At 40.4% G+C, this 22387-nt stretch overlaps 1 protein-coding gene across 2 annotated transcripts; it reads left to right on the forward strand.

Annotated features, from left to right (window-relative positions):
- Positions 1–170: 170 nt before the first annotated feature.
- Positions 171–21499, forward strand: LOC142435903 (histone deacetylase 8-like). Of its 2 annotated transcripts, XM_075539958.1 has the most exons (4): positions 171–558; positions 1044–1096; positions 15284–15414; positions 16348–21499. In XM_075539958.1, exons 1-4 carry the CDS (start codon positions 457–459, stop codon positions 16491–16493), a joined length of 432 nt encoding a protein of 143 aa, XP_075396073.1. In that variant the 5' UTR covers positions 171–456; the 3' UTR covers positions 16494–21499. The 2 variants fall into 2 exon arrangements, with proteins under 2 accessions (XP_075396073.1, XP_075396074.1); XM_075539959.1 differs by lacking the exon at positions 1044–1096 and having other exon boundaries at positions 401–558.
- The last annotated feature ends 888 nt before the right edge of the window (positions 21500–22387 follow it).

Consider the following 22387-nt stretch of genomic DNA (forward strand, 5'->3'; position numbering starts at 1 on the left):
AAGGACTTTATAAAGAGCCGAGGTTATGTGTTTTAGCCCTAAAAATCAAATTGGCGGCAAGCCGCGACTCTTCCTTGCCTCAAACTACTGGAAACTACATCTCCCAGCATGCTCTGCAGGTGGTTTGACCTAATCACAAATAGCCCCGTTGGGCAACAAGGATGGTTGGCTTTGACTGGACTTATTTTTGCTGTAAATTTCTATCCCTTTGGACAACTATTTAGAATTTAAAAAATTTATAGCTACCAAACCTTCTTTTGAACTGGATGGTTTCCACGGAGGCAGGCGCATTGTTTTCTCTCAGTCGATGTGGGGCGGGGAAAGCGTTTCCGGAGAGCTCGGGAATAGGAGGGAATGTTGACCAGAGAGCACCTGCGACGGTTCACAGGAGCAGGAACTCGTCTCGAACTGAGTCTGCGAGGAGCCGGATCTTAACGGAAGGATTGCCAGTGGAAGATGGAGGAGTCTGAGGATGGTGGGCAGTCGCTGGCCCCGGTTTACATCTACAGTCCTGAGTATGTCAGGATGTGCGACTCCTTGTCGAAAGTCCCCAAACGGGTGAGAAAGTTGGGGACGAAAAATCGTGGGCTTTTTGGTGGAGGCGGGCGGCAATGGAGGCAGTCGACCGGGCAGAGGGGGTGGGGGTGGGGCGGCTTTTGGAAGCGCCGAGGATTTTAGAGTTTGGGAAGATCTTCGTGACAAATTTGTGAAGTAATATTGGGTGGAGGAAGTGTTCTCCGAGAGCAGCGTTTATCGGCGGGGTGCCAAAGGACAGGTGGGGTGGGGGGCACAAGGGAGAGGTTGGCACAGAGAGGATGGTGTGGCTTTACTTGAGAATCTCCGAAGTCGTATGGAAGAAGTTGGAGGAGAAAAATTAATTAAGGTCTGGTGTTTTCGCTTTAGCCATTTAGGTAATACCTATATTGTCTAAAGTGTAGGTTCAAGAGGATGAGAACATAGGATTGTGCTCAATTACACTTTCAAGAGAAATTAAGCACAGATTATTTTCTGCCTTTTTTTTGCATGCTGCTTTTTTTTTTTAGGCCAGTATGGTACATTCTCTGATTGAAGCATACGCGCTGCATAAGCAAATGAGGTAAGTTATTTTTCTTGAGCATAGTCTTTTTTTTTCATATGTTTGAAATGAACTTGCTTATCACTAAAGACTCCTAAATGCAATTTTACTTTCCCTCCTTTTTTTAAGCCACTCAGACCAATAGTTAGATCTGAGGGGTAAGGAATCTGGAGTGTTTTTTTGTTTTGTTTTAAGGCTGTGACCCTTTGCTCTTGCTTTTATTTATTTACGTATATATTTATTTTGGCTTATAAGAAGCATGTTATATATAGTTGCTAATAAATGAAATCAATAATAAATATCCCGTTAAACCTTCCATGAATGTGACTTTCTCTTTTTCCCTTCTGTCTGTCCTCCCTTTATAATTTCCTTTCCCTCCTCTCTCCCTGCCCCTGCCCCCACCCCTATTCCTGGGGGAGGCACCGTCTTCGGAGTCTTATCTTTTAGGGTAAAGCTCACTCTTCCTGTAATAATGGTGTCATTAATTTTTTATCTGTTTTAAGAGTGGCTAACTTTGCTAAGCACAATGTTCTCTAGCGTTGCCCTTGGGTGTTCACAGGAGTCGTCTTTTTAAATTGTATGCGTGAAACAGAGTTTGTTTATTCACACCTCTGTAATTAGTGTTTTGGATTGTTTCCATGCTCTTTGCTATTGTGGAAATTGCTGCAGTAGACATAGTGCGTAGATGTCTGTTTGTGCTTTATTCTTTATTTTTTTACGGTGCATGCCCAGTAGAGAGATTGCAAGATCATCAGGTAATTGCATTTGCATTTGTTTCAGGAAGAACAATGCTCGTTTCCCTGGTGGTTGCATAATTCTACAGTCCCATCAGCAATGTATGAGGGTTCCAATCTCTCTGCATCCCTTCTTTATTATTTTGTGTTTTATTGATTGATAGAAGTGTCGGTGTGAGGTGTTTTCTCATTGTTTTAATCTGTATTTCTCTTATTGCTAATAAACATGAACATTTTTCAGAGGGTTGCTGTCTGCCTCTATGTCATCTTTGGTAAATTGTCAGGGTGGTCAATTTTTGTTTGGGTTATTTGTATTTTTCTTCTTAAGATGTTGTAGTTTTCTGTAAATTTTGGAGATTAGCCCTTTATTTGATGTGTCATTAGTAATTTTTCCCCCCAATACGTGGCTTCTTTTTTTTAACTCTTTCGATGTGCATAAATGTCATTGTTTTAGGAGGCCCCAGCCCTTTATTTTGTCTTCTGTAGTGTGGCTATTTTTCATTACGTTTGGTAGTGTGTTTATGCCTGGCATTAGGGCCCTTAAGCATGTCCCTATTTTTCATTGATGGTTTTTATGGTTGTGTGTTTTATATTTAGGTCTTTGATTCATCTTGAGTTTGTTTTTGTATATAATGTGAGGTGTGAGACCTGTTTCATTTTTTTCCCAAACCATTCTATTAGGAGCTAAGCCAGACATCACACCATTCTGTAGTTCAATCATATCACGCAGTGTTGTAAAATCGCTATCACAATCAGTTTCAAAACATTTTCTTCCTTGAACTCTTTGATATCAGCTCTGCTTTTGGAAGCGGCCATCTAGCTCAGAAGCAACAAAGCACACATGGAAGAATCACACCAGCCTGTGTGATCATGAGGTGTTGAAGGGATCAGGTATAAGGCATCATCAGAACAAAAAAGTGTTACCATAGTGAATGAGGGGAGAGTGCAGAGTGGAGACCCAAACCTCATTTGTCGGCCACTGGAGATCCCTTTGCAGCGGGGTCTAGGGGAGAAGACGAGCCAGTCAAGTTGCAATGTAGCACCGATGAAAAATACAACTTTTCTCTAGTTCCTAAATGCTTCTCCCCTCCCCACCACCCCGCACTATCATGATCCGAATTCTGGCTAGACCAGAGGATGTACACTAGTACAGGTAGGAACTGAAAACACAGGGAATCCAGGGCGGATGATCCCTTCAGGACCAATAGTGTGAGTGGCGATACCGGGAGGGTGGAGGGAGGGTGGGTTGGAAAGGGGGAACCAATTACAAGGGTCTACTTGTGACCTCCTCCCTGGGCAACGAACAACAGAAAAGTGGGTGAAGGGAGACGCTGAACAGGGCAAGATATGACAAAATAATAATTTATAAATTATCAAGGGTTCATGAGGGAAGGGGGAGAATAAAATGAGGAGCTGATGCCAGGGGCTTAAGTGGCGAGCAAATGTTTTGAGAATGATGAGGGCAATGAATGTACAAATGTGCTTTACACAATTGATGTTTGTATGGATTGTGATAAAAGTTGTATGAGCCCCTAACAAAACAATTAAAAAAATATGTGCAGTGTGCATAGGAATTTGTTCATAGTTTTTTTTAAAACTATAATCCAGCCCTTCAATGGGTCTGAGGGACAGTGAACTGGCCTCCTGTTTAGAAAGTTTGAGGACCTCTGCCCTAGACACTTATCTTTTAATAGCTGAGCACCATCCGCCTTCTTCACCACATTTGCTTATGCACCCATTTTGTCTTCAGGGATTGTACCAGGAGGGTGGGCATCACAGAATGACAGAACAAAGTGTTCTTGTATTGAGGAAGGGTATGAGCTGAGGCCTGAAGTCCATCCACTACTTCAGTGTATTATTTATAAAAATATGTACATAGGCCAATACTTCTATTTTTATGGATTAATGTATTTACATATGGACACATCTATGCTTATGCCTCTGTCCATAGCTTTTGCTTCCTAGATAATTCTTCTGTTTCTTTTTACCTTCCTTCTGCCTCATCATGCTTGTCCTACTTCTGCCTCATAGTACTTCCTCTTAGCTAGATTGCTGCTGCTCTAACACCCCCAGGATCTCTATATCCTCCTGTTGTTGGTTTTAATTCCCTAGTTGTTCCTCTGTCTATGGCGTTGTTTGCTCACACTATCCTTCCCCCGCCCCCTTCCCCTGCCCCCTTCCCCCACCAGGTCCCTCCGGGACTGTTGGTCCCATTGCTTTCTCCTCAAGCTTTCTCCTCAAGACAGGTCCCATGCCTGTCTTATGTAAGTGGGCATACCAACAATGGCATCGACCAAACAAAAAGATAACAAAAGATTGAAAAAAGAAAAGAAGAAAAACAGGAAAAACATACATACTTCCAGGTCTTTCCACTGACCTTTATGACTCCCCCATTGGTCCTGGGGGAATTCCAGGATTTGCCACTCCTAGCCTGAAGTCTATTTTGGTAGCTCATTAGGGGCTTTGCTTCAGTTGCTGATCTGTTGTGTTCCTTTCTTGATTTGCCCCACTGTGGGGGGTTCAGACCGCACTACCTCCTTGCCACATGTCCCCAGTATTGTCCTCTATTGCAGTATGCTCCAGTAAGGGACAACATGTTATGAGCTGTTGTCGGCCCTACAGACATCTCTGTGTTTTAGCAGCTCCATGCAGGAACGTCATCCTCGGGGCTTGGTGTGCCGATAATGGGGTCTAGACCGACTATCCCTTTATCTTTTTCTTTTTCAGTTTGCTTCCATGTGGACGTGATGTGCCGGCCCCTCACCTCACCTGTAGGTTTAGTGTGGTCTGTTGCACATACATTTAGGGAGGGGGTCAGTTTGGCTCTGGTTGGGGCTGGCCCTGTAGCCCAATCTTCTCATGTATTCCTGCTTGCGGTTACATTGCTCTCATGGTTTGGTGTGTTCAGGCATTGTTTGAAGCCATCTATGTATTTGGCAAACATAAAAATTATATGCTTTCCATTAAAGTTATTTACCATTTCCCAAAACCTTTATGACAAACCAGAAAGCATAGCAAAGATGTCCTATTTCTTTACTGTTAAGTTGGGAGATATTTATTAATAGTGACTTTGATTTTTGATATTTATTAAATAAATAGAAAAGTAGTAGAAATTGGAGCTATTGGATCTGGGAACATGGTCCAAGAAACTAAAAAAAAAAAATCACCTCTGATGATACAGACATTTTTTTCTTGAAGTATGGATCTTATTTTTTTCAATAGTTTTATTGACATATAATTCACATATCATACATTAATATTTATAGTTCACTAATATTAAAGAGTTGTATAATTATTGCTACAATCAGTTCTAGAACTTTGTTTCCTTTTTACACTCATTATTCTCCCCATTTCCCTCCAAACTCCTTTCCTATATCCTCAGTAAGCTATTAATCCCTTAACTCAGTTACTGTTCCCATAGATTTACCTACCCGGGGTTTCATAAACTGGAAAACATGCAAAATAAAAAAGGAGCTACAATAATAACAAAGTAAACTAGTGAAAAACTCCAGTAAAAAAGAAAGGAAGTATTAAAAACTATGACAACTTTCAAATGGGTCAAACAGTAGATCAAATGATGAGGTCTTACATCTTAAGTTTCCAGTGCTCTCTAAGAGCAAGGCTATTCACATCCCTGGACTCTGGTCAGAAGGGCTCACTGGAGACTCACTCCATGTGGGGGCCTTGCAGATGAATTTTGGGATCTCATTGTCATCCATAGCCTTCTGCAAATTGTGTATTCACAATTTAAGCCCTGATAACTTTCACTCCTTTAGATTTGGATTTTCTTGCTTAGTCTTTGAATCACACAGACTGCTGTGCTTCTTCCATGTAGACTTAGTTGATGCCTCACTTAGATGGCTGCTTGATTGAAGACTCCAGATGCTATTCTTTTTTTAAAGCTGGACACCATCTAGTTTCTTCACCATACTTTGCTATAGCAACTATACCTTCTGTGAGGGTGAGCATTCAGCAGGACCTCATTATAAGAACTAATTATCCTTAGATTGGGGGTAGAATTAAGTGTGAGACCAAATGGATTTTATTTTTGAGATTGAACTACAGTAATATACATTTGAGGTTGAATTACAGGATTTCTTCTGTCCTTCTTGATGCTAGTAGTAGGCTATAAACAACAGTATATCCCATGGCTGTCATGTATATTTTAAATTTTAGCTAGCCTGACCTTGTGGGTTTCTCAGAGTGTAAATCTTTTTTTTTTCTTTTAAAAAATCATTGTATTGGGGGCTCGTACAACTCATCACAATACATACATGCATCCATTGTGTCAAGCATATATGTACATCTGTTGCCATCCACATTCTCAAAACAGTTGCTTTCTACTTGAGCCCTTGGTATCAGTTCCTCATTTTTCCCCTCTCCTCGCTCCCTCATGAACCCTTGATAAGTTATAAATCATTATTATTTTGTCACATCTTACACCATCTAAAGTCTCCCTTCACCCCTTCTCTACTGGGAGGAGGTTATATGTAGATCCTTGTAATCTGTTCCCCCTTTCTCCCTCACCTTTCCTGTACCCTCTGGGTATCACCACTCTCACCACTGGTCCTGAGGGGTCCATCTGTCCTGGATTCCCTGCATTTCTAGTTCCTATCTGTACCAGTGTACATCCTCCAGTCCAGCTGGATTTGTAAGGTAAAATGGGCATCATGATAATGGGGGGAGGGGGAAAGGAAGCGTACAAGAACTAGAGGAGTATTGAATGTTTCATCATTGCTGCACTGTGCCGTGACTGGCTCATCTCCTCCCCATGGCCCTTCTGCAAGGGGATGTCCAATTTCCCACAAATGGGTTCTGGGTCCCCACTCCGCACTCCCCCTCATTCACAATGCTACGATTATTATTATTATTTTTTTTTTGGTCTTTGATGCCTGATACCTGATCCTTCGATGCCTTGTGATCTCACAAGCTGGTCTGCTTCTTCCATGTGGGCTTCTTTGTGTCTCAGTTAGATGCCCCTTGTTTATCTTCCAGCCTTAGGACCCCAGATTCTATATCTTTTGACAGCCGGGAACTATCAGCTTTCTTCACCACATTTGCTTATGCACCTGCTTTGTCCTCAGCGATCTAGTCGGGACAGGCTGGTGTGCTTCTTCCATGTGAGTTTTGTTGTTTCTCAGCTAGATGGCTGCCTTATTATCGTCAGGCCTTTAAGACCTCAGATGCTATATCTTTTGGTAGCCGGGAACCATCAGCTTTCTTCACCACATTTGCTTGTGCACCTGTTGTCTTCAGTGATTGTGCCAGGAAGGTGAGCATCTCATACTACTGAATTGTTAGAACAAAGTGTTCTTGTGTTGAGGGAGTACATAGGGGCCCACTGTCTATCTTTTTCCTTAATACTAAACCTATAAATTTATGTACATAGATTTATTTCCCCCTCATCGTATATAATTATATTTACATCTGCATATGCCTGTATTTAGATCTCTATAACTACCCTTTGCCTCCTAGTTCTTTCCTCTATTTCTTTGTATGTTCCTAGTGTCCCACTATCATGTTCAGCCTTCATTTGGGTTTCAGGAATTCCTTTTGGTTACATTGTCCGTTATCCAGCCCTGCCAGGCCTCCTACACCCTCCTTGCCACTGATTTTGGATCACTTGTTCCCTTGTCCCTGGGTTTGTTCACACCCACTTCCTTTCCCCCTCCTCCCCCTCTCCCACATCCCCCTGGAACTATCATCCCCTTGTTCTCTCCTCCGGCTTGTATATCCCGCCTATCCCTTTCAGGTAAACATGCAGCGACAATAATATGCACCATCACAAGACCGAGTACAATGAAGCAACAATAGAAAATAAAACAATAGCTACAACAACAACAACAATAACACAAAAAACCCTATAAACAGTTGAGGGTTTATTTGTTGTCCTTCATGAGTGCTTTCCAGTCGAGTCTGGTGCGGTGCCATGCCCTGGCCCCACATCTATCCCTGGGGACTTCATTGCTTTGCTCCCCCTGCTGCTCTGCTGCATGCCACCAGAGGCTGGCTTTGCTGTAGTGACTCAGGGCGGGCACAATTCCCGCCGTGTGTCTCTAGTGTCCTCCCCAGTGGTGCTATGGGTCAATGAAGATGCTGTGTCCTGTGATGAGGCTGGCCTGGTGGTCGTCTTTTTGCATTGCTGCTCTGAGCAGAAACATTGTCCTCAGGACTTGGTCAGCCAGGATGCGCTTCACTATTTTTTCCCCTGCCCCCCTCATTGGCTCCTGTGTGCTCTAATTAGACAGTTCCCTCTCCTTGAGCTTTAGCTTCAGTGCTGTCCTCTGAAGTTAATTCTTATGAGGGGGAAGGTGCTGTATACTCAGTTGGTAATGGGGCCGGCCCCTCAGGCCTCTCTATCGGTTCCCTGCTTCATGTCAGTGTGTTGTGTTCTTGTTTTGGAGCTCCGGGTTGAAGTCTGGTCCCTCTTTCCCTGTGGAGACACAATCAGCACCCTCCCCCTGTGTGGGTTAGTGCCCTGTTCCCCAGGCTACCCATGTCTTCCCCCCCCCTCCTTTTTAGTGGGTTACCATATGCTATCCATAGCATTACTAATACTACATTTCTGGAAGGCACGTTGTACCATGTCTTCTGGAATGTCTTTCCATGCATCTCAAACCCACTTTGCTATTAACTCTATGGCAGGCTTCATGAGATTTCCTCCTTTTGTTAGTCAGGCTTGACCAGATGACATCCATTCGTACCACTGACCCGTGTATAAGCCGAACATCAGTTTTTCAGCACATTTTTGTGCTGAAAACTTGGCTTACACACGAGTATATACGGTATGTAATCCCTGAGCCAAGATTCTCAACTTTGTCCCAATGCCCTCATTAATGGCCCTAATAGTTGTACCTCAAGGTCTGTGATCCATCTTGAGTTTATTCTCGTGTATGGAGTGAGGTAAGGGTCTTGCTTCATTTTTCTGGAGCTATGTATCAATTTTTCCAGCACCATGGAATGAAGAAGGCATCCACTTTCCATTTGATCTTTTGGGGGCCCCTTAATAAAGATTAGTTGTCCTTATGCTGATGATTTTATTTCTGGGTTTCCAATCCTTTTACATTGGTCTGAATATCTATCATTACACCAATACTATGGTGTTTTGACCACTGTGGCTGTATAGTCTATATTAATGTCGGTTAAAGCAAGCCCTCCCACTTTGTCCTTCTTGAGCAGTTCTCTGCTAATTCGCGGTTTCTTCCTTCTCCATATGAAGTTGGTAATCTGTTTTTCCAACTCTTTGAAGAAACATGCTGCAATATGGATTGGGATAACATTTAACTTATATAGTGCTTTAGGTAGAATTTACATCTTTACAATATTGAGTCTACTGATCCACGAGCATAGGATCTCCTTCCATTTGTTGAGGTCACGCTTATTGTTGAGGTTGGTTTGTTTTAATAGTGTTTTGTAGTTTTTGTCGAACACATCTTTTGTTTTTTGAGTTAGGTATATCCCTAGATATTTCAATGTGTGTTTGGCTATTGTGAAGGGTACCCCTTTTTTTGATCCCCTCTTCTGTGGCCTTGTCCGATGTGGACAGTATTGCAATAAACTTCTGTTTGTTGATCTTGTAACCTGATAGGCATATTCCTCTATTGCTTCCAGTACTCCTCTTGTGGAACTTTTAGGATTTTCCATATATAAAATCATATTATCTGTGAATAACGATGATTTCACTTCTTCCTTCCTCAGACAAATAACTTTGATGTCCTTTCTTTTCCTCCAGTACGATGTTAATGGGGACAAGGAACATCCTTGCCTAGTTCCCTTTTTCAGAAGAATTGATCTTGTCTTTTCTCCATTGACTACCACAGTGGCTGTTGGTTTTTATATATATAGCTTCTATTATATTGAGGAATTTTCCTTCCATTCCTAGCTTATTGAGTGTCTTAAACATGATTTGGTGTTGGATGTTGGCGAATGCTATTTCCGCATCTATCGATATTATGTGGTTCTTATACTTTTTCATTTCAGTGTGGCTTATAATACTACTAATGGTCTTTCGTATACTGAACCATCCCTGCATCCCTGGTATGAATCCTGCTTGGTCATGGTGAATTATTTGTTGTATATATTTTTGTATTCTCTTGGCGAGTATTTTGTTGAGGATTTTGCATCAATATTCATTAGGGAAATTGGTCTGTAGTTCTCAGTTCTTGTGGGATCCTTGCCCAGTTTAGGTATCAGAGTTATACTAGCTTCATAGAAGAAATTTGGGAGTTTGCCATCTTTTTTTATGTTCTGGAAGAGTTTGTGTAGGATTGGTGTCAGTTCTTCCCTGTATGCTTGATAGAAGTCTCCTGTAAACCCATCTGGTCCAGGTGATTTTTGTTTGGTAATCCCTTGATAACCTTGTCTGTTTCTTCTATTGATAAGGGTCTGTTGAGGTTCTTGACGGCCAGTAGTGATAATCTAGGGAAGAATTGTTTTTCCAAGAATTTGTCCATGTTTTCCAAGTGTTTGAATTCATTGGAGTACAGTCCTTCATAGTACTGTGTAAGTATCCTTTGATTTCACTGTGTTCCATTGTAATATCTACTCTTTCACCCCTCATCCTTGCTGTTAAAATGTGTTCCTTTCTTTCTTTGGTCAAATTCGTGAGAGGTTTGTCTATTTGGTGTATCCTTTCGAAGAACCAACTTTTAACAGCATTGATTTCCCCCCCCACCCCCCATAGTTTTCTTATTTTCTCTCTCCTGAATCTCAGATGTACTTTTTATGATTTATTTTCTTTTGCTATTAGTTGTATTATCTTGTTGACTCTGCTCTCTTTGCTGTAAATGTTGTGCCAGTGTATCTGTCATAAGCCTCTCCTCCTTATGTGAGCATGTAACTATGAGACTTTCTCTGATGACTGCCTTTGCTGTGTCCCATAAGTTTTAGTATGTCATGTTTTCATTCTCATTGGTTTCTAGAAATTTCCTAATTTCATCTCTGATCTGAACCAGTGTATACTCCTTTTGCAATAGAGTTATTCATTCTTCAATTTTTTCCCTTGATTTCTTTATCTTCCTTTTGTTGATTTCCAATATTATCACACAGTGGTCAGAGAGAGAGGTCTGTGTGGTATCCATGTGCTTAAATTTATGTAGATTCGACTTACGCCCTAGCATGTGGTCCCTCTTGAATATATGCCATGTGGGCTTGAAAAGAATGTGATTGTTTTTGTATTTGGGTGGAGAGCTCTGTAAATATCTATCAGGTCAAATTGTCTTATTTTAGTGTTTAGATCTTTAGCCTCCTTGTTGAGCTTCTTTCCCAGTGATCTTTCTCAGAGAGCAGTGTATTGAAGTCACCTACCATAATTGTTGAGGCTGTAATTTCTTTTTTCATCTTTTGGAGCGTTTGATTGAAATATTCTGCTGAACACTTGTTTGGTGAGTAAATGTTTAGAATGCATAGTAGTTCTTTGTGTACTGTTACCTTGAGCATTATATAGTGTCCCTTGTCCTTTGAGGTCAATTTTATGTGAGATTAGGATCGCAACCCCTGCTTTTTTGAATTGTTGTTTGCGTGGTATGTTTTTCTCTAGCCTTTGATTCCCAGCCTATTTTTGTCTGTAATCTTGAGATGTGACTCCTGTAGGCAGCAGATGGAGGGATTGTGTTTTCTAAGCCAGTCTGTTAGTCTCTATCTCTTAAAGCCTGAGTTCAATCCATTGATATTCAGGGTTATTACATCTATTTGTGGACTCTGTAATATCATTTTATCCCTCTTATGTTGGGTGTTTTCTTACCTCCATTTCTTTTCCATGGGTTGTGCATATGTGTGTTAGTGGTTCATTCTTGCCTTCTTTCCATTGTTGAACCTGTGTTATCTAGGGAGCTGTTTTCCGTTTGGTGGTCTCTGGTTGGAGTTCTTCTGTGGGATGGTCTCTTGCATGTGCTTGGTGAGCGTTGTTCTTCTGCCCATACTGGGTTGGCGAGGATCTTTTGTAGTGCTGGGTTCCTTTTAGCATATTCTTTGAGACTTTCCTTGTCCAGGAAGACTCTCACTTCTCCATCAATTTTGATAGCTAATTTGGCAAGATAGAGTATTCTTGGGTTTGCGGTATTTTTCCTGCAATTTTCTGAATATGCTGCTCCATTGTCTGCTCTTTTTATAGTGTCTGCTGATAGATCTGAGCATATTCTTATCTGCTTGCCTTTATATATGGTTGCCAGTTTTTCCCTAGCTGCTCTTACAATTTTCCCCTTTTCCTCATAGTTAGTTTAACAACTTTATGTCGTGGTGCCTTCTTATTGGGATTCTGTCTAGCTGGTATTCTTTCGGCCACCTGGATAGTTGCCTGGTTTTCATTCTTTAAGCTAGGGAAAATTTCCTCCAAGCATTCCATCACTATTTTGGATGTTGGCTTCATTGATGTGCATTCCTCCGGCAAGCCAATAGTTCTGATGTTGTTCCTTCTCATAGCGTCAGACATAGCTCTGAGGTTTTCTTCAGCTTCTCTGATGGGCTTGTGAGACTTTTTCTCATGTTTATTAAATTCTTCTTGAGAATCCTCTAGGTCACTGGTGAGGTTCTCTGCCTCCTCCATATCTGGGCGAAGTCCGTGAGTTTGCTGTTAGTTTTTGTTATCTCGCCCTTTAACTCCTGTATTTCCCTTTGGTGCATGGCCTTTATTTTCTCTATCATTTTCTCCCTTTTCTATAATGCTTCCCTCATGTCCTGTATAGCTCCAAGCAGCATCCTGAAGATTTCTTTCTGTGGTAGGTCCAGGTGGTCTTCTGGCATTGGATTTTGTTTCTCTTTTCTTGTTGAAACTGTTGTAGCAGCTTGCTGGTATTTGGTCGATTTATTGGAACTAGGTACCATTTTCCCAGGTGTCTCAGAGCCCTGGGCTCTCTCTTTGGGAGGTTGGTACTGGTGTTTCAGCAGGCTGCTTTTAGCCAACTTCCTTGTAAGGTTGTGTTTCACCTTTGTCCTGCTGGGGTTTCCCTCTCCCCTTGAACTACGGTTTGTGCTCCAGCCACCTTCAGGTCTCCTTAGGGGCTGTTGTTTGCAGCTATGCACACTGCGGTCTGATAAAAAGTGTTGACTCAAGTGAAGGGGAACATATTTTGGGGATGGGTTGGGGATTGGGTGATCTACTTCTGGCTAGGAGTACTTCCCACAGGTAGGCGGGTGGGGAGGGGGGGCCGCTACTGGTGTGCTGATCCATTGCTTGGAGCACAGAGGGTGGGGTGGATTGAGCAGGGAGAAGGGAGAATGCAGTAGGCAAGTCCCAAAGGCCTGGGTCCCTATGCTACAACTGCAGAAAATGCTGCCAGACTTGTGTCCGCTCCCTGGCATGCCTGAAACGGTGTGGCAGGATGGGAACCTCTGTGTGTGCGTGTGCATTGCATGTATGTATGGTGGGGGGAAGAAAGCCAGGGAGGGAGCTGGATGGCCGATTTGTGAGGAGCGCAGAGATGGGGTGGGCACCTTTGGGTTGAGACCTCTGGGAGTGGAGGCAGTTTGATTGGCGGTTTGTGGGAGCACAAAGGCATGGCAGCATCATCTGCCATCTACCTGATTATGCTGTGGCGCCAGGGCACGAGCCTCCCAGGAGGAGGCGGGGATCGTCTGGCTGGCTGGTCAGCAAGGGGTGCCCAGATGGGGCATGAATCTCTGCAGGGGGGCGATATACCGGCTGGAGCACCCACATGGGACCCCGGGCATCATGGGCAGAGTAGGGGGTACTAGCTGGTGATTCTGCACAGAGCGCCGAGGCAGGGCAGCTGCCTCCGCAATGCTCCTGGCTGCCCTGTGGTGCCAGCAGAGTGGGCACTCTGAGCATCACGCAAGAGACCACGGGTGTCCGCTTCTGCTTCAGAGAAGTACTCTGAGTTGTCTTGGGAATCGACAGACAGACTTGATACCCCTACTAGGCCCCTAAATTTCGCCACTCACTGAGTTCTGGATGTGAGCTACCTGTATGGCAGCCGTCTTCCCCCGACTCTCTGTGAGTGTAAATCTTGAAGGGAGTAGAAAGCCTCATCTTTCTCCTGGTGGTTTTTCATTGCCAACCTTTCACTTAGCAACCTAGTATGTAACCCACTATGCCACCATGACTCTGGACCTAAATGGCAAGGGCTAGAGAACGTAATGACAGTAGTGAGGCCAGGAAGAGGAAATGTGGGACAGACAGGGGTAAAAAAAATCCAAACTGCTGTAATAGAATTGATTCAGACTCTTAGTGATCCTGTAGGACAGAGTAGAACATCTATTTGGGATTTCTGAGATTTGGGGTATGAACTTGTTATCAGTTCAGTGCATAACCCACTATACAACCAGGGCTCCTAGTGGTAGGGAGTGGTAAATTTTGTTGTTAGGTGAACTCCCTTTATTCTCTCACTTAATCCTGTTTATTACTGCTTGTGAGTTTAACGGATTCTGAGTGAAGCCTGGTTATAATCTTTCTGTTCCTTCTCTTGGAAACAGACGTGAGAGAACAAGTAAAGGGACTTTTACATTTTATTTTGCCTATCTTTTATCCCTTAATATTAATAATGATAGGGATACATAAAGCATATTCATATGTTGTTGTATAATCTCCATATGCATCTCATAATGTATCCCCATTTTACAGATGAGTTAATTTGAGCTGCAGAGTGGTCAAATAGCTCACCTAAGGTTATTGAGCTAGTAAATATAGAGCTGGAACAAGAACCGAAGTGAAAAATTATCAGAAAGCATTATAATGGCCACTTAGGAATGAAAGTATTTCAAATGAAAATGAAAGCATTTCCGCCTATGGGTTTGCCATTAAAGCTGTAACTTTCAGGATAGGGCAAGATATGACAAAATAACGAGGTATAAATTACCAAGGGCATATGAGGGAGGGGGGAATGGGGAGGGAGGGGGGAAAAAAAAGAGGACCTGATGCAAGGGGCTTAAGTGGAGAGCAAATGCCTTGAGAATGATTGGGGCAGGGAATGTATGGATGTGCTTTATACAATTGATGTATGTATATGTATGGATTGTGGTAAGAGTTGTTTGAGTCCCTAATAAAATGTAAAAGAAGAAAAGAGAAAAAAATGATTAGGGCAAAGACTGTACAGATGTGCTTTATACAATTGATGTATGTATATGTATGAACTGTGAAAAGAATTGTACCAGCCCCAATAAATTGTTAAAATAAATTAATTAATTAATTAAAAAAAGCTGTAACTTGTGGAGCACAAGTTTTCTGATGCATATTTAAAATTTTTATTTTAAGTATGAATATTCTTTCGTTTTTACCTACCTATGAACTCAAAAGGAAAACCAATCCCCTTATTGTTCACATTGTGAGTACATTAACATGATGTGAGGAAGTATAGATTATATAGTGCGATAGAAAAACACATTGTGCTTATCACTTCAGCTTACTGAAATCAGAATCTGAGAGTTGTATTTTCTGCTCAGATTGCTGACTCCTTTACAACTTTTAACATAATCTGGGTCTGCCTCATTCACATTCCTTTGTTTTCTCTGTTGTTGTTAGGATTGTTAAGCCCAAAGTGGCGTCCATGGAGGAGATGGCCTCCTTTCATACAGATGCCTATCTGCAGCATCTCCAGATGGTCAGCCAAGATGGTGATGATGGCCACCCCGACTCCATAGACTATGGGCTAGGTAAGGTTCTAATGAGACAATGACTAACAAGACAATGATGAGAGGTAGAACACTTTCATCTATAGATTGTAACTAGTTAATTATTTATAATTTGCATTGTGATTTTTAATAAATCTCCAGTTAAATAATGTGTTAATCATTAATCTCTTGGTTTAGCTACGTAACATCATTTGAGAAAACGGTATGGGTTTTGTGAAACTGAGTGATGGATTAGATGGGGGAAAGTCTTTCAATGGTTTAGGCCCTGATAAACCATAAAAAAAAAATGAAACCCAAACTATACTGCCATTGAGTTCATTCTGATTCATAGCAACCCTATAGGACATAATAGAACTTCCCCTTTATGTTTCTGAAACTAAATCTCCATGGGAGTAGAAAGCCTCATCTTTTTCTTGTGGAGCCTCTGGTGGTTTCAAACTGCTGACCTTACTATTATGTTAGCAGCTCCAAACATAACCACCAGGACCCCTGTTAGGCTCTAATTGTGGTGTCTATATCTAGTCTGATTGTGTATGTGCTGACTTGGATGTCCTTGAATACAGGTTTATGGCCTAGCTAAATTTTCTACTGTATCCTTTATTAAACAACTACATTTTAAAAACTAAATGGCTATCACCATGGTTTAGTAGAAAGCACACTGGACTGAGAATCAAGAAACCTCAGTTGCAGACCTGACTCTCTGCTATGTAAGCAAGAGATACCATTTCTCAGGCCTCAATTTCTTCACCTATTGGTTATGACTAGTTAACGTGTAAGGTTTTTTTCCTCTCAAGCTCTAATATTTTAAAAATCCTTTTCCTATTATTAGAATGTTTCTGTCTCAGTTGCAGCTCATGCCAGCGCAGTCACTTTTCGGTAAATTGTCTCATCTCAAACACATTTTCCTTGTTGTAAAATTCATTTCTTACAAAGTAATCTGATTCTTGCCCTAAGGTTATGACTGCCCAGCCACTGAAGGGATATTTGACTGTGCAGCAGCTGTAGGAGGAGCTACAATCACAGCTGCCCAATGCCTGATTGATGGAAAGAGCAAAATAGCAATTAACTGGTCTGGAGGGTGGCATCATGCAAAGAAGTAAGAAAATTGCTTTCCTACTTTCTGACTGTACCTGAATCAATTTTCCTGTTATGTACAAGGGGGTACTCTCCCCCCAAAATGAAAACTTTTTTCAAGCTATGTATTTAAATTTTTTACAAAACAACCTTATCACCTTCAAACTACCCTCCATTATACTTAATACATTTGTCAAATCTGCAATTCCATTCTTGGAAATATTTTTCAAACTCGTGTTTGGATGGCTGACTGTACCTCCCTTGTTTTTTTCTTCACTTTTTCTAACTTCATCAAATTGCTGTCCTTTCATGTCCCTCTTTATTCTTGGAAACAAAAAGAAGTCACATGGAGCAAGGCCACGTGAGAGTAAGGTGCGTGGGGCAAGAGAGGCATGCTAGTTTGTTTGTTTTGTTTTTTTTTTTTTGACAAAAACTGGCCTATTGAGATGGCTGCATGAGCAGGTGCATTGTCGTGGTGGCAAAACCAGTCCCCTGTCTGCCACAAATCAGGCCTTTTTTTGGTCGCACACTGTTCTGCAATGTGAAAACTTGATTAACCTGGTGGAACAAACTCCCAAGTGCACTATGAGTTGACAGACACCCAGAACAAAGTTTGTCATCAATCAACATTGCACCTTTTTTTAAACGAGAAAGCTACTCATCTTGAGTTTTTCCCACAGCACTCCTTTTGTTAGCTGTGTTCAACATCACAACAGTTTTTGCAGCAATTTTCCTGAGCAGAAAGCAAAATTTCACAGCTGTACACTGTTCTCTTAAATCGGCCATCCCCCCAAAATGAAAGATTCAAGCAAAACTGCTTTCACACACAAAAAATTCACTGTGACTAGAGAACGTTCCCAGGCAATGCCACTGGGTGTATTAAGTGCGAGTTGCTCCATGCTCACCTGGCGGGGGGTGGAGGGATGAGCACTATGAAAAAATGAGTACTACAAAAGCTCTTGGTTTTGGGGGGTACCTCCTCGTAAAAGCTTATGCTTATTTTATTGACATCTGCTGAGAGATTTGTATGTATTAGGCATCCTGAAGAGATACAAATGGAAATAGAAGGTGACTAATAACAGCATAGTAGAAAGAATACTATACTATTGAAAGTCAAGATAACCGGGTTCTAAGCCTAGTTTTACTCATAACAAGGTAACTTACTTTGTAGGCCTCAATTTTTCATCAGTGAAATGGGCAGTGTGAAGGATAACTGCACAATCTCTAAACTCCTCTTCACCTTTCTGAAAATTTCCTGGGGATATTTCACTTGAGGAACATTAGCAAGATAAGAATAAGTAGGGAACAACATCAATAATGGTATCAGTTGAATACCTGTGTGAACTGAAGAGATTTAGCAGTAGAAAAAAGTCTTATAAGTACTAGTTTTGAGATCGTTCATGAAAGAAGTTGCAAACATTTTCAAATAGAGAATTGATGAGAATAGTTCGAAATTGGAAGACTGAGGAATCAAGAAGCAAACGTACGCTTCCATCTCTAAAGAAAGTAGTAACCTAGAAATGAGCAATTCTCTAAGGAGAAAGCTATTCTTAGGTATTGCTTGGGATTAGAGGAAAAAGTCTTCATAGAGGTTTATATTAACATTTCAAGCAGTAATACTCTTGAGAAGGCCTTTTTAGTACTCAGCATCTTTTCTGATATGTCTGTAGTATTTAACGAATGTTGGAAGAAAAGGATTTTAAAAACAATTTATCAGTGTGCTGTCTGAATGAAATGATTCCAGACAAACTGAAACCCTTGATAATTGTTCTTTTCTCCTTTTATCGTACTGTTGTTTATATGTCCAGTTCTGAGGATTTTGGTTTTCTTAAAATTGAATTGTAATCCGTACTTAAGTTCTTCTTTTTAAAAAAAAATCATTTTATTGGGGGCTCATACAATTCTTTTTTTTAAAAACAATTTATTAGGGACTCATACAACTCTTATCACAGTCCATACATATACATACATCAATTGTATAAAGCACATCTGTACATTCTTTGCCCTAATCATTTTGATCTTAATCAGCAAGTGCTTTAAGTCCTCCTCATTTTCAGCAAGCCAGATTGTGTCATCTGCATACTGCAGGTTGTTGATAAATCTTCCTCGACTCCTGCTGCTGTGTACTTCTTCATATAGACCAGCTTCTCAAATTATTTGGTCAGCTTACAGATTGAATAAGAATTGTGAAAGTATACTACCCTGACAGACCTCTTCTGATTTTAAACCTCTCAGTTCTTTTCAAACGACTTACCTTTTGGGATTCACATTCTTCTGAATATTAACCATAGTTTGTTAGGGTTCACATAGGTGAATGCCTTTGCATATTCAATAAAACACAAGAAACACTTTTCTTGTGGTCTCTGCTTTTAGCCTTGATCCATCTGACATCAGCAGTGATACTTCTTATGCCATGTCCTTCTGAATTTGGCTTGAATTTCTGGCAGTGTCCTATCGATGTACTATCAATGCAGCTGTTTTTGAATTATCAACATTTTACTTGCATGTGACATTAATATTGTTTGAAATTTTCTGTATGATTTCAAAAAGCAGCTCGAGAACCCAGGCATCAATGCAAAGAAGTAAGGAAACTGTGACTCTGTGGGGTCGCTGTTCTTCAAAATGGGCACAACACAAATACTGTAGTCAGTTGGCCAGGTAGCTATCTTTGAGTTTTCTTCAGTGCTTCATCACCTTGTTGAGACATTTCAATTTTTATTTTGTCAGTTACTATTCTGTCAAATACTGGAGCCTTGCTTTTTGGTAACACCCTCAGTACAGCTTGGACCATCAGTACCGTAGGTTCTTGATCATAGGTTACTACCTGATATGATTGAATGTCAACCAAATCTTTTTGGTACAGTGACTGTGTAATCCCTCCATCGTCTTTTGTTGTTTCCTGCATTATTCAATATTTTGTTCATGGAATCCTTCAATATTATAACTTGAGGCTTAAATGTGTTTTCAGTTATTTCAACTTCATATATGTTGAGTGTATTCTTTTTTGGTTTTCTAAATTCAAGTCTTTGCACATTTTTTCATAGTAATTTGTCTTCTCGGGCTGCCTTTTGAAATTTTCTGTTCATCTCTTTTACTTCATCTTTTCTTCCATGGGCTGTAGCTATTCTGTGTTCAAGAGAAAGTTTGAGTCTCTTTTGACATTCATTTTGACTTTTTCTTTCTTGTGTTTTTAATGACCTTTTGTGGTCTTCATAAATGATGTTCTTGATGTCCTACCACAGCTCATCAGACCTTCTGTCACTAGTGTTCAGTGCAGCAAATCTATTCTTCAGATGTTGAAATTCAGCTGAGATATATTCAAGGTTGTATTTTGACTCTCATGGACTTGTTTTAATTTTCTTCACCTTCAACCTGAATTTACAAATGAGCAATTTGTTTCAATTGGTTCCACAACTGGCCTCCTTTTGATAGCTGATAATGAGCTTTCTTCATACTTTTTTCCCACAGATGTAGTCAGTTTGATTCCTTTGTATTCTGTTGCTGAACTGTATACATACAGTTGCTGTTTAAGTTGTTGAAAAAGGGTATTTGCAATGAAGAAGCCATTGGCCTTATAAAATTCTATCATATGATTTCCAGCGTTATTTCTATCCTATGGCCATGTTTTATAACTACTGTTCCTTCTTCATTGTTTAAACTTCTGCATTCCAATCACCTATCATTTGCAATCTATTTTCATTGCATGGTTGATCAATTTCAGGCTGAAGAATTTAGTAGAATCCCCCAGTTTCATCAACACTATCTGTAGTTGTTGGTGTGTAAATTATTTGTATTGACTAGATTTCCTTGTAGGCATATAGATATTATCCTATGACATCAGCATTATGCTTTAAGATAGATCCTGCAATTTCCTCTTTGATGAAGATTATGATACTATTCTTTTTGACCTTATTATTCCTGGTACAGTAAATTATGTGATTGTCAATCTCAAAATGGCCAATACCAGTACATTTCAGCTCACTAATGCTTAGGATATCAATTTTTTAGGATATCAATCTTTATGCATTCCATTTTCACTTTTGACATCTTATAGCTTTCCTAGATTCATACTTCATATATTCCAAGTTCTGATTATTAATAGCTATTTTCAGCTGTTTCTTTTGATTTTGAGCCATGCCTCAGCACATAAAGGTCCTGAAAGCTTTACTTCATCATCCACATCATTATGGTGGATTCTGTTTTGAGGAGGCAATACTTCAGTTGCATTTTAAGTGCCTTCCAACTAGAGGGGGTCATTTTCCATCACTATAAGCCACTGCTGTTCATAAGGTTTTCTGTAGCTAGCCCTCAGAATTGAACAGCCTCTTCCATTTTTGTGGTCTGTTCTTAGTCTGGAAGCTCTGCTGAAGCATATTCATCTTGAGTGACCCTGTTGATATTTGAAATACCAGTGATGTGGTGTGTTTCAATTTGTGTTGTAAGAGTTTCAATTTCCACATATCCTTGCCAACATTTCATATTTTCTGTTTGATTTTGTTTTTATCTCACCATAGTTATCCCAATGGGAGTGAAAACACATCTCATGTAGTTTATATTTGCACCTCTCTGGTGGCTAATAATATTAAACATCTTTTCATGTGTGTGTTGGTCATTGGAATATCCTTTTTGGTAAAGTGTTTATTCAAGTCATTTACCTATTTTATTTGTTTTCCTGTTAAGTTGTTTAAGTTTTACATATATATATGTTATTAGATTCTTAGTGGATATATAGTTCCCCCAAATATTCTACCAGTTAGTAGCTTGTCTTTTCATATTTTTGGTAACAGTTTTTTGGTGGATAAAATTTTGAAATTTTTATGATATCACATTCATTTATTTTTTGCCTTTTGCTATTTGTACATTTGTTATTTTATTAGTGAGTCTACTTTAAAAAAATAAGCCTGATGTGGTTGTTTCTGAATTTTTCTAAGAATTTATGGTTTTAGAATGCACAGTTAGGTCCTTACTGCATTGTAAATTTATTTTTGTGTTTGGCTTGAGGCATATTAAGTATTAAAGTTATATAGCATCAGTCTTCTGATGTGTTCTTCTTTTTAGATACTGTGTTGGTTTTTCTAACTCTTTTGCTTTCCAGGACCTCTGGTGGCACTGTCAAGTAAGTGTCGCACTGCCACACTCAGGGAAAAGTTAAGGCTGGTCTGCTCTCATAAAAATTTAGAGCCCTGGAAATTCTATAAAGGGTTGTTGTGAGTTGGAATCAACTCAATGACAGCGGGTTTTGGTTCCCTCTCTATATAACTTTAGAATTAGTTTGTTGATACCCACAAAATAATTTACTGGGGATTTGTGATTGCTTTGAATCTATGATCATTCTGGGAAGAACTTCCATGTTAAAAATATTGTCTTATCCATGAACATGGAATGTTGTTATATGCCATCAAGCCAATTTCTGACATATAGCAACCCAATATGCCAAAGTAGAACTGCCTCCATAGTTTTCTAGGCTGTAACCTTTGGAGGAGCAGATCTTTGTGTTAGCAGCCCAGTGTTCAACTACTGAGCCACCAGGGCTCTTTACCAAGAATAGTGCATGAGAAGTGATGTCAGTTGCAATCAGCTTGAGGGCACCCGTTATTGCTCTTGTTGCATGTGGGAGGAGGTGAAAGAAGAGGAAGATGACCAGGTTTCTGTTTAGCTTGTTTGGGTATGGCCCATACAAGCAAGCAATTCTTAACAATAGCTAATATATTTTAAGCTAAGTGCTAGTGACTTGCATTTTGCTCTTCTGTCCTCACAAGAACATTAGGAGGTTTGGTATTGTTACCCATTTTCCATGATACAGAAATACTGAAAAACAATTTGTTCAGGATTTTTAGGTGGCAAAGTTGAGACTCAACACACAAGCAATCTGATTATTAATTCTGTGTGATTAGCCATTGCATATTCTACTACAATAAAA

This window comes from Tenrec ecaudatus (genome assembly GCF_050624435.1).
Source record: "Tenrec ecaudatus isolate mTenEca1 chromosome 7 unlocalized genomic scaffold, mTenEca1.hap1 SUPER_7_unloc_1, whole genome shotgun sequence".
Taxonomy (NCBI): Eukaryota; Metazoa; Chordata; class Mammalia; order Afrosoricida; family Tenrecidae; genus Tenrec; species Tenrec ecaudatus.

Coding starts and splice junctions, on each gene's coding strand:
- LOC142435903 (XM_075539958.1), top strand. CDS start 457: ATGGAGGAGTCTGAGGATGGTGGGCAGTCGCTGGCCCCGGTTTACATC. Junction 559..1,043: donor TGTCGAAAGTCCCCAAACGG/GTGAGAAAGTTG, acceptor TTTTTTTTTTAG/GCCAGTATGGTACATTCTCT. Junction 1,097..15,283: donor GCGCTGCATAAGCAAATGAG/GTAAGTTATTTT, acceptor TGTTGTTGTTAG/GATTGTTAAGCCCAAAGTGG.